At 31.6% G+C, this 13,267-nt stretch overlaps 2 protein-coding genes across 2 annotated transcripts; both read left to right on the top strand.

Moving 5' to 3' along the window:
* Positions 1 to 133: 133 nt before the first annotated feature.
* LOC111705462 (laminin subunit alpha-1) lies at positions 134 to 3,002 on the top strand (the record flags this gene model as incomplete). The annotated part of the gene is made up of 5 exons (XM_023478019.1): positions 134 to 216; positions 526 to 599; positions 1,078 to 1,194; positions 2,218 to 2,404; positions 2,856 to 3,002. Coding segments are annotated over 5 exons (608 nt in total), but the record flags the coding sequence as incomplete, so codon positions are not given.
* A 3,997-nt stretch (positions 3,003 to 6,999) lies between these two features.
* Positions 7,000 to 11,742, top strand: LOC111705467 (laminin subunit beta-2-like). The gene is made up of 5 exons (XM_023478025.1): positions 7,000 to 7,057; positions 7,864 to 7,953; positions 9,786 to 9,947; positions 11,189 to 11,276; positions 11,724 to 11,742. The coding sequence occupies exons 1-5, from the start codon at positions 7,000 to 7,002 to the stop codon at positions 11,740 to 11,742; spliced, it is 417 nt and encodes a 138-aa protein (XP_023333793.1).
* The last annotated feature ends 1,525 nt before the right edge of the window (positions 11,743 to 13,267 follow it).

The raw sequence follows: 13,267 nt of genomic DNA on the forward strand, positions 1-13,267 counted from the left end.
CCATTTCCCCCTATTCCCCTTTTAAAATGATAATGAATAAATTATAAAGATTGAATAAGAACAAATAAAATTCAATATTTTTCCAAAAATAACGTATCTAGGCAATTTTAACGAATATTTCCTATAAAATTAGGACGATGTGTATGCCCTGCTCTAACTGAAGGTGAGAGATGTGAACGCTGTAAACAAGGAACCTGGAACTATCATCCAAATAAGGTAAGATAAGAAATTTTTAACTACATATATAAATATATATGAAGAAACGAGGATATATTTACACATAATGATCATACTCTAGTCTAAGCCTCTTTCATACAATCCTCTATTCTCCAACCCACTATCCCCTAATCCTCTATCCTTCGTCTCTCTATCCTCCAATTCTCCTTTCTCCAACCCACTATTCGCGAATCCTCTATCCTCCAATTCTCCTTCCTCTATCCCACGATCCTCTAATCCTCTTTCCTCCGCCTCTCTATCCTCCAATTCTCCTTTCTCCGACCCACGATCCTCTATCTGAATGTCTAGGGGTGCACCCGTTGCAAATGTCACCAGGAAGGCTCAGTGTATGGGCAATGTGATCAGATTACTGGCAAATGCAGGTATAACATTTTTAAAAATTTAAGAAATTGAGTCTTTGCCGCAAACTCAAATTTTCTAATCCCTATATCTTTGCAACCTTATAGTGTAAACGTTTGATATTTCAAACTTAGATTATAAGACCTATCAGGGTTCATAGTTTGAAATATCTAAGGTCTATGACATTTGGTTGCAAAGATACAAAGATTAGAAAATCAGAGTTTATGGCAAAGACTCAATACCTTTGTTTGAGGAATTGAAGTTTTAAAAAGATATTGAAATGGACTAATAGAGATTTATTGAAATGTTTGGAAGGGTTAGGAGGAAATATATTTAGATGTTTGGAAGGAATTGAAGGGGATATATTTAGATGCTTGGAAGGATTAGAAGGAGATATATTTAGATGTATGGAAGGATTTGAAGGGAATACATTTAGATGTTTGGAAATATTTGAAGGAGATGTATTCAGAGTTTGGAAAGCTTTGAAGGGGATACATTTAGATGTTTGGAAGGATTTGAAGGAGATAACTGTGACCGGTGTGCTGCAGGGTTCTATAGGTTCCCCAACTGTCGAGCTTGTAACTGTATTGTTCCTGGTACTGACCCTGAAGTTTGTAGGTAAGAATTTACCCTGTTCAAAGATGGGATTTAGTTTACTTTTTTTTAAAGATTCAAGGTTTCGCTTAAACTCTAAAATATTAACTTATAAAAATGTTGGTTGATGTTACTTGTGGAGCCTCTTTGTTTCTAAACATTTAATGTGTTTAGTTCGAGATGATCCGCAAGAATCTAATTTGTTTGTCATCCTTTTCTCCGATCGCTGACAATGTAGGAGCAATCTTTTGGTGGGAAATGTGATCGGGTTTTTTTGTAAACAAATGCTTTTTCAAATGATCTTGCTTTTTAATCAATTAATCAACTTAAGAAAAATCTAGTTTTCAGCCTCCTTTTCCCAGAGAACTATGACTATCGAACACAATTTCAGCTATTAAGCTGTTTCATTTATACTTTTTTGTCGGCATATATGTTTTAAACGAAGTTCGTAAAAAAAACTGCGTAAATTTAAAGCTTGTTGAACTATTGAGGAACACGTAATTGAATTCAAATAGAAGAATTACCGAATGCATCTCGACCTGGTTAATCTGGGGTGCTCTCATTTTTATATTCCTCCTGGTGTTCGATCAATGAGAGTTTTGTCTTTGATTGCACGAAAAATTATCCGGCTTCTGATAGGCTGTTCTGTTTCTGCAGTCGACACTCTAATTGGTTGCATTTTACAGACTTTTCTTAATATTAATGTAAGATCTACAGATTAATAAGAAGAGCATTGATCTCGATATCTACAATTCTATAAAAGTGTTTAGCTCAGGTTGCAAAAATTATCAGGATAAATAAATGGAGTTTGAGATAAGTGCTAAGTTCCTGTGAACTTTGAAGTTTTACTTAGATAATGATAAAGGAATTCAGTCTTTGCCAAAAACCCAAATTTTCTAATCCTAAAATCTTTGATATTTCAAACTATTTTATCTGACAGAATACACAGTTTGAAAAAACAAGGTCTACAATATTAGGTTGCAAAGATATAAAGATAAGACAATCAGAGTTTGTGAAAAGATTTTTTTACAATTATTATTATTTTAGTTCCGGTGTGTGCCAATGTGATGAGAGTGGGGTGTGTCCCTGTAAATCAACGGTTGTTGGAAAAAAATGTGCATCTTGTGCACCGGGCTTTTTTGGACTATCTGCCTTGAACCCTGAAGGGTGTACGCAATGTTTCTGCTTTGGTAGAAGTTCACAGTGTACACAAGCTCAATACTCTTGGACACAGGTAATTAAATATTAGTATTCAATTTTTTTATACTTGGGTCGTCTGGGGTCTCTTTTATAAATTTATTTTTGCATAAATAAACGTCAAACAGCTTTTTTAACTATATGAATTTATTTATTTTCAATTTTTTTATGAAACAAATTAATTGATACATGTATTTAATACAGAATCATTTTTCCAATCTTCTTGTTTCCTGGCTGTCCTGTTTTGCTCATTCAATTAGCTGCATAACGTCAAAACAGCGTATTTTGGATTTTAGGGTTACCTCACATGGCCCCGGAAGAGGTTTAGAGGCCAAAAATAATTTTAGTGATGAAGTTTATAGGCATTAGCAGTATCAATTGAATTTGAAATAACGAGAAAAGTTTAATCACATGGAGTAGTTATTTAGCCACGTTCTTAACATTTAATATTGATATTCATTAAATTTAGTCACATGTCTTGTTTTAAGCTTGTTATGCCTCGACGTCGACATCTCCGAATCAGCCGGGGTGAGAGTGATCTAGATGTAGAGGATGGTCTACTGGTGGTGCCAGGGGACGATAAAGATGTCGTCGTTGGTGTTAATCATCTTTTCAAGGTTCCCCTCTACTGGTAAGCAATGTGATATCAGCGAACTGTGAACATTTTTGTGGAACATTTTTTTCAAATTTTTTTTTAAGTAATTAAATAAATTTTTTCATTCAGGAAGTTTATAAAAAATATGTCGTCTTTTTTTAGTCAGACCAAATTAAATAAATCATATAAAAATGCCAAGACCTAAAATATGTCGATTTTTGAAGACTGTGACATAGTCAAAACCATTTTAAGTGAATTTGAATGTTAAGTTATATATAAAAAAAATATTGTATTTTGTTTTAATAATTTTTATTCAATTTTTAATTTCGTCGTAAAATGCATAAGGAGACACCTTTTATCTTAATGTGATTTGGACAATGTTCACTTTGACCTTACTGTTCCATGAGCCCAAAACCGGGTATCGTTCTGAAAACCAGTTTTAAAACTCGGGTTTCGCGAATGGGGTCAGGCTGTTTTTTTTTTGTTTTTTGTTATGAAATATCATTTCATTCAGTTTGTTTATATTCTCAATTTTTTTTCGAGTCTTAAATCAAAATCTACACAAATGTTGAGACCCCAAAAAGGAAAGTCGGGAATTTTGTCCAATGATACTCTTTTAAATTTCGGGCTTTGCTGAGCCCAAAACATAAGACAGGGTATCGTTATGAAAACCAGTTTTAAAACCTGGGTTTTACGAATAGGGTTAGGCTGTTTTGTGGATGTCAATATTTGTGTAATGAAATATTATTTTTATTTAGTTACTTCATATTCTCCATTTTTTTCGAATCTCTTAAATCAAAATCTACACAAATACTAAGACCTCAAAAAGGAAACTCTGGAGTTTCGTTCAATGATACTCATTTAAATTTCGGGCTCACCAAGTTGAATGTTGCATCTTTCTGAATTTGTATGGACACTACGTTCTTCGGTATTAGTCGTTTTTAACAATTTTCTCCTTATAGACGCAACAGACAGAAGTAAGATTAGTGGCGATCAAAAGCGCTTATTTTTCGCATCAAGCCTATACCCCCTTTCATTTTTCGCGAACACTCCCTTTAACATAAACATAAATACATGACTTTTTGTGAGCTTTGCCCCCTTTTTTATTTAAACATTTATTTTTCATGTTTCTCTAAACTTTCTGGATTTTTCTGATAGCATTGAGAGATTTACAAAAATTAACATTTTTCCTAGACAAAATTGTTCAACTTGTGCTGGACAAAGCAAAAATACGAATCAAGCTAGAAATATACAATAATACAAATCAAGCTAAAAATATACAATAATACAAATCAAGCTAGAAGTATACAACAATACAAATCAAGCTAGAAGTATACAATAATATTAATCAAGCTAGAAAAATACAATAATACAAATCAAGCTAGAAGCATACAATAATACAAATCAAGCTAGAAAAATACAATAATACAAATCAAGCTAGAAGTATACAATAATACAAATCAAGCTAGAAAAATACAATAATACAAATCAAGCTAGAAGCATACAATAATACAAATCAAGCTAGAAAAATACAATAATACAAATCAAGCTAGAAAAATACAATAATACAAATCAAGCTAGTAAAATTATGTTATCTTACATGCGTGTTAGTGTGAGGATTTTATGGCTTTTCTGTTACTATTTTCTGTTACTATTTTCTGTTACTATTTTCTGTTACTATTTTCTGTTACTATTTTCTGTTACTATTTTCTGTTACTATTTTCTGTAACTATTTTTCAAGAATCTCAGCAAATAATCTTGATTCAAAAATACCCGTGTGAATCGGGCCCCTTTGATTTGTTTATTTTTAGATTTAACGTGCAGACGAATGGAGAGAAGATATTTAGCGGAGAAATATTGGAGAATTATCCTTTAGTTTTTCTTAGAGGAAATCATAATATTAAACTTAGACACTTTCCTTCTAGAATCAGTGGTAGCGGAAGGTAACAAATTGATTTTGAAATAAAAAGTTTAAATGCTTTGAAGATGCTTNGTATCGTACATACATATTAAGGATATTAGCACTCCCGCCCCTCCCCCCCGCTCTCACAAAATTATACATTGCTCAGAATTATCTAAGCTTATTCTTTTAACCCTAAATTTAAAGTATATAATTAAAAGTATTATTTACGGCCGTGAGGAACTTTTCATTAAAAAATTATAATTTTTTTACTTTTTAACCAACTCTTTTCTATAAAACTTTTGTCTTTGATGTAATTGTCCGTTACTAAGAACGGAACGGGGGATGGAAACGTTCTTAATTAAGAACAGAACAAGAGGGATGCAACCGTTCTTCAACTAAGAACGCCAAGAACGGAACGGAACGGGAAGACCATTCTCCTACTCAGAACGGAATGGAACAAGAACGGAACGATAAAAAAAGAGGAACGAGAACGTAACGATTTAGCTGAAGGCCCTCGTTCTAGAACAGAACGGAACAATTTCAAAAAAGTCGGAACGTGCCCAGCCCTAGAGCGGAGCACTGTAGAGAGACAACCAATCCGTTCTGTGGACAGCTCACAACTGTCAAGCATACAATTTATCTTAAGACAAAAATTTAAAATTTGATCATTGTCTCAATAAATATTCGGTTAAACATACAAAATAAATTTAGCAGGGGTTCATTTAAAAAACAAGCTTAGAAAAGCTCTTACATCTTTTTTTTTAAGGGGATCCAAGATGTTTTAATCCGAGGAACGGATGCGTTTGATTCAACAGTTTCCACCCTTCATGGAGTTAGTCTAGATACAGCTAGACCTGCTACACTAGGTAACATTTAATCAATCTTAAGTCTATAATTTAATTTGGCAATTTCAAATAATTTTTTTTGAAAACATATGGCAATACTCAAGCTTTCCTTACTTCCTTAATTTTTTTTTGCTGCAGACATCTTATAGGTGTCCATTTATTGAAAAATTACAAAATTTGAAAATCGATCTAAGATATACAATAATAAACAAAAAGTTTGTTAACAAAAATATCTAATCTGAGCTAAAAACTATCAATATTAATGCTTAATCTCCTGGTTTTACTAAACCCGAGATTATTTTAATACGCATTCAATATCCACGAAAAAAGTATAAAATTCAACCAATCAGCGCATCATGTTAAGATGTACTCTTTAACTTTTGAAAAACCGGTTTTTTTCTGGTGTTAATTGTGTCAAATCAATTGACCTAAACATCGATTAAATAAATGTAAGTTTTGGATTAATGTTTGTTAAGGCTAACGTTTAAATGATAATAGTCCTAAAATGTGATAAAATATACTTTTTAATAAGTTCATATTAACATAATTAAATTAATATTTGCTTAAATGCTCTAAAAGCCGTCTTGTGAACAGCTGACTTTAATTCAATCGGATATTAGTTCAATCGATACAGCATTGTATCTGTAATTTTTATCAAACGTAACTTTTATACAGTTGGGATATCCAAAAAATAGGATTAAGAATAAAATCAAAAGTGTGTATAACATTGGATACTCAGATTAAGCCATCAGGATTAAGGATATCTCATTCTAAAGTTTTCAGCTCAGAACACTTAAGGTTCCCCTAGAGCAGCTCTAGGTGTAGAGATGTGTACAACAATATATAATTTGTACACTTTAGGTTTCCTTAGACCTGCTCTAGGTGTAGAGATGTGTACAACAATATATAATTTGTACACTTTAGGTTTCCCTAGACCTGCTCTAGGTGTAGAGATATGTACATGTGTACAACAATATATAATGTGTACACTTTAGGTTCCCCTACGCCTGCTCTAGGTGTAGAGATGTGTACATGTGTACAACAATATATAATCTGTACACTTTTGGTTTCCTTAGGCGTGCTCTAGGTGTAGAGATATGTACATGTGTACAACAATATGTAATCTGTACACTTTAGGTTCCCCTAGACCTGCTCTAGGTGTGGAGATGTGTACATGTGTACAACAATATATATCAAAGATGTACACCACCAGGTTGCATAGATATAGGAATTAGAAAATTTTTCATTATTTTTTTCATTTAATCCCTAATGTATCACTTTATTGCTTTATGATCAGGTATTATAAGGAGAGTTATGTGGAAAGTGAAATCATCATTGATCTGCTAGGAAAATATTTTTTAATTTAAATTTCAAAATTTAATACAATTAATTACTTTTTTGTGATAATCTTGCCCATTTTTGAGAATTTAAATTAACAAAACTAATTTAGAACTTTCAAATACATTTCAAAATTGTTAGACTTCAAGACTATTTTGTTTGATTTTTTATTTAATTTAACGCATCCGTCAGATTTTACCTTGGTGGTGAATGGAAACATGTATTTCACTGAATTTAGCGTTCCGCTTAGAACAGTTAATTTACAATATTATATTCTTGGAAATGACATCAAACTGCAATTAATAGTAACAGACAATATACTCGTATTCTATCCGTTTATTACAATCCTGGTTCCAACACAAGTCACGTGGATTTAACAGTTGATCCTAATTTAACTAAATAAAAATTGTTTCTTGCCTTCTATCTTTTATCCTTTTTTTCTCGATAGAAGCAGTTTAAATGAAAAAGTATAAAAAGATACCCAAGTTTACAGATTGTTAAATCCTATTTAGACAAAAACACGAATGAATTTAAATAGTAGAAACAGAATGCATCTTGCCCTGGTTTGCCCAGGGTGAAGTGATTTTTATGAGATCTGTAATTACGCGCAATTCCGCACAATTCTGCACAATTCCGCGCAATTTTTCCCATTCAGTGCAATAATGCACTAATCTGCACTATTGCGCGCAATTCCGCACAATTTTAGTACAATTTAGCGCAATTCTGCACAATTCCGCGCAACGGAATTCCAATAATAAACCCTAATCCCGTCCTAATTTAATAAGGTTTAGAAAATAAATAAAAATATATAAAAGGTGACTCTAAACCCTGTGATTGTAATGGTAGAACAGATACATGTGATCCTGCTACAGGAGCCTGTATAAACTGTAGAGATAATACTGCAGGTTTAACTTTATAACAACATTTATCAGTTTCGGACTCATTTATCATTAATCTTTATTCATCAGTTTCGGACTCAATTATCATAAAACTTTATTTATTAGTTTCGGGCTCATTTATCACTAAACTTTATTCATTTGTTTTGGACTCATTCATTACAAAGCTTTATTCATTAGTTTTGGACTCATTCATCACAAATCTTTATTCATTAGTTTTGGACTCATTCATCACAAAACTTTATTCATTAGTTTTGGACTCATTCATCACAAAACTTTATTCATTAGTTTTGGACTCATTCATCACAAAACTTTATTCATTAGTTTCGGCCTTATGGATCAGTAAAGGAACTGATTTTTTGCCAAAAACTCAAGTTTTCTAATCCCATATCTTTGCAACCTGTTAGAGGAAACCTTTGATATTTCAGACAAAAATCATTTAATCTAGCAAAATAACTTGAAATATCAAAAGTCTACAACAAACATTTGGTTGCAAACATATAGAAATTAGAAAACAGTGCTTTTGAACTTTTCTTTGCAACCTGACGCTGTAGTACTTTAATGGTCACTCCTGTATGCCGAGTCCATTAGAGTCTGATCCAATCAGGGTTCAGTCATGTGTTTGGTGTCTATTCTAAACCAATAGAAATAGTATGGCGATAACATCTATCTTTTTATTTATCTCATTATACAATCAGAATTATGAATTCTTCAATAGGCGCTATCAGTAAACGGAAATATGTACTTCTACTGAAAGGAAAGTGTGGTTGAACCCACCAAAACCCAATGCAACATTAATGCTGTGTTGAAAAACAATATTTTCAAATAGTTTTTTTGAAATATAGAAACTTTACCATGTCTAATCTTAAAAAAAAACTTACAAGGGAAAAGTTTAAAGCGAGTAGGTTTCCTTAAACTATGAAAACACTAGTTGTAGAATTCAAGAAAACATTCAACAAAAAAGTCTCCAGAGCTTGGTAGGTTAAACTTTGAGTATTCAATGTAGCAATGTTAAACCTTGTAAAGGCTGGGGGAGAATAGGTATAGGGTTGAAAAGCATATTCACAGCCCAATTTTTCAAGGCCAGCACATTGAAAAAAATTAGATCAATAACTTGTATAGTTTATGTGCTAGGGAAGGTTTAAAAAAGGTCAAAAAAATGTAAATAAATATTTTTTGTTTAAACAAATATCAAAGGGTGACACGTATTTCTACATCCATTTTTTATGAGCTTTTCAAAAATATAGTTTTAAGATCTGTAGCTTCAGTCATACAAAAGTTATGGTCTGTTTTAAATTTATTTTTTACACAGACCGGACTTTTTAACACCCTGTACCCTACCCTTTCACATTTCTAAACATTTCACGGTGAAAGTTTCAAATATAAGAGTGCTAGGGCAAAAAAAACTAAAGGGGGGGCCTGGCGAAACCCCCCCCCCCAGTTTGTGTTTGTTTAAGATCCAGTTCCTTTATTTGACCTTAATTAAAGAAATTAGGATGTTTCAGTTGAAATATGTTTTTAGAATTTAAAACTTTTTTTCTAGACTTTAGAGAAGACTTTTTTAATTGTCAAGAACTCCCGATAAAATTTCCTGCGTGAGTTTTTAAACCAGGAAATTTGGTCGATCAAATAAACAATGTTTAAAATATTAAATGGTTTACATTCAAAAGGGAAAATAAGAGTTTGAGGCAATTAATCGTTTCCAATTTTTTATGAATGTAAAATATCATGGTAACCTTGAAGTCTGCAAGATCAAATATAAAAACTTTAAAATATTGAAGGTGTTCACCATCATGTTGCAATGATATAGTGAAAGTTTGAAATTGAGGCGTTATTTTCAGGAGCATTGTGTGATATATGCGCGGCAGGCTTCTATGGAGATCCTGTACATGGAGAACCATGTACACCTTGCCAGTGTCCAAGCAGTGATAGAAACTTCGCCCTAACTTGCAGTACAGCAGCCAGTGGGGCATTCAGCTGCCAGTGCCAGGAGGGGTATACAGGTACATAATAGAGTACATGCAGTACCTGTGCATCATCTGCCCGTGCATCATCTGCCAAAGCCAGGAAGGATACATAATATAGTGTATCATAGAGTACATGCAGTACACAATGTCTTTCTGTTGGTTTATCTTTTTTAAATCGCTCTGTATTAATATAAACACAAAACTAAATTGTTTAAATTTTATATTTTTTAATTCTACATTTGAGAAAGGATATTAATGAATTATGTTCACTTTGAACGTGCTTAAGTTCTGCTCAAATTGAACTTCATTACTGTAAGAAGAGGCTGTGCTCGGTGCCAGAGGTGATGAACAGCTTTCTTTGCAGATTCTGATAACAGATACCCTGCTATGGAATCCCCAGTCTGTTCCAGGTCATCTGTATGAAGAACCCTTTTAAACTTTGGTAATGGAATACTCTAGAAGAATCAGTATAGTTCAAAAGCGACAAATCTGGACTTTTTGTTGGCCAGGGTTGATCCATCATTCGGCCTATTGTTTAAACTTATCTTTTAACCACTCTATTAGCAGAGCTTAGAAGAGTTTCTCATACAGATATTGACAACTTGAAACAGACTGTGGACTCAACAGTGTGGAGTCCTTTGCAGAGTCTTTGGAATCAGAAGATGCAAAGAAAGATGTTTATCACCTCCGGCGCCGAGCACTAGCCTGTTCAATTTGAGCAGATCTTGAGCAAACTCAAAGTGAACATAATTGGAGATCATTGATATTTTTTCTCAAATTGTAGGATTAAAAAATATAAGATTCAAACAAATTAACTCTGTGTTCATATTAATATAGAGCGAGTTATAGAAAACAAACCATTAGAAAGACACTGTTTTAACAATCTTCCCTGTAGTTCCTTGCATCATGATAAACTTTAAATATTAATTCTTTAATTACAATTGAAGGGGACTGTTAGCGTATTTTAAAGTCACCCTAAATGCAAAGATAGCAATGCTCGGTTGAAAGCTTGGTTTAGTATAGTTTTGATAAAACATCCATGTTTTTTGTTAATTTAAACTGTTTATTTTCCTTTTCGGGTTCAGAATTAAACAGTTTTCGAGTCAGAAACGCAATGGTTATCTTCCACTTTTAAGATCAAATTAATCTTTTAAGGACACCGTTGTAAATCGGGCAATTGCCATCTTTGCATGGAGGGTCACTTAAAACTACGCAAACAGTCCCTTTAACAGCAAATAACAAAATTAAAAATATGCTTGAATATTTTTTGATTTTAGGACCATCTTGTGACAGATGTGAATACGGTTATTATGGAAACCCAGAGAAAGAAAAGGACTGTTTACAATATCAAATATATTTTAAAAGGTCTGTTCACAATATCAAATATATTTTAAAAGGACTGTTCACAATATCTAATACATTTTGAAAGGATTGTTCACAATATCAAATATATTTTAAAAGGACTGTTCACAATATTAAATATATTTTGAAAGGACTGTTCACAATATCAAATATATTTTAAAGGTCTGTTCACAATATCAAATATATTTTAAAGAAGCTGTTCACAATATAAAATATATTTTAAAGGGACTGTTCACAATATCAAATATATTTTGAAAGGACTGTTCACAATATCAAATATATTTTGAAAGGACTGTTCACAATATAAAATATATTTTAAAAGGACTGTTCACAATATCAAATATATTTTGAAAGGACTGTTCACAATATCAAATATATTTTGAAAGGACTGTTCACAATATCAAATATATTTTAAAAGGTCTGTTCACAATATCAAATATATTTTGAAAGGACTGTTCACAATATCTAATATATTTAAAGAGACTGTTCACAATATCAAATATATTTTGATAGGACTGTACACAATATCAAATATATTTTAAAAGGTCTGTTCACAATATCAAATATATTTTAAAGAGACTGTTCACAATATCAAATATATTTTGAAAGGACTGTTCACAATATCAAATATATTTTAAAAGGTCGGTTTACAATATCAAATATATTTTAAAGAAACTGTTCACAATACCAAATATATTTTAAAGGGAATAAAATAAAAGATATAGTGATTATAAAATCCGAGTTTGTGGCAAAGACTGAATTCCCTTAGGTTCAAAATAATTCTTAATATATATTATGTATTTATTATTAAGGTTTATGCTACTGTGTACCCGGTGTGAAAGGGAGAGATTGTTCCCAGTGTGAACCAAGACATCTGCTTACTTCTCTCAGGTTCGGATAGAGAGATATTAGCGTTGAAACAAATACACCTACTTAAGAAACTGAATAAGTATTTATATATAAATATACGTCGTTTTTAAATGAAAGTAACCAAACTGAACATAAAACTCTTTCTTGACTCAATTTAATTAAAAGAAATTTATTATTTAAATTTTGATTGATCATAAAAAAAAGACTGAACACTTGCCACAAACTCTAGTTGTTAACCTTTCATATTTTAAACATGGGTTAGATATTATGAGTAGTGAGAAATAGTTGAACCACGTAGATGTAGTCAAACCACTTTTCTTATGCGCTGTCTTCACGGTACAAAAACATATACACGATTCAAATACATCTACTCGATTCAAATAAATCTACGCGATTATAATACATAAACTTTTAAAACTACATGTACGCGTATCAAATACATTTACTCGATTAAAATAAATCTTGCATAATAGTGAAATAAATATTGTAATTTGTAAACCTAGAATTTGAATATATTTGCAATCTACGCGATTAAAATACTTTTACGAGATTCAAATACATCTATGCGATTCATATACATCTTCACGATTCAAATACATATACGCGATTCAAAAACATCTACGCGATTCAAATACATCTACGTGATTCAAAAACATCTACGCGATATAAATACATCTACGCGATTCAAATATATCTAGGCGAGTCAAATACTATCTATTAAATCTAATTCCAGAATTTGTGGTTTAAATATCATATGTCTATGATAATGATATCAGGTTGTGTTTATTTATTATAGATTCTTAGTTTTTGAGAAAAATGAGTTCAAAACTTTCTAATATTTAACAAATGTTTAGAAAATGCAAAAACTGTAACGATGCTTGCGTTGGAACTCTTCTAGGTATATATAAACATAAACATCATAAAAAACATAAACATAAACATAAACATAAACATAAACATAAACATAAACATAAACATAAACATAAACATAAACATAAACATAAACATAAACATAAACATAAACATAAACATAAACATAAACATAAACATAAACATAAACATAAACATAAACATAAACATAAACATAAACATAAACATAAACATAAACATAAACATAAACATAA

Source organism: Eurytemora carolleeae, unplaced genomic scaffold (assembly GCF_000591075.1).
Source record: "Eurytemora carolleeae unplaced genomic scaffold, Eaff_2.0 scaffold227, whole genome shotgun sequence".
Taxonomy (NCBI): Eukaryota; Metazoa; Arthropoda; class Copepoda; order Calanoida; family Temoridae; genus Eurytemora; species Eurytemora carolleeae.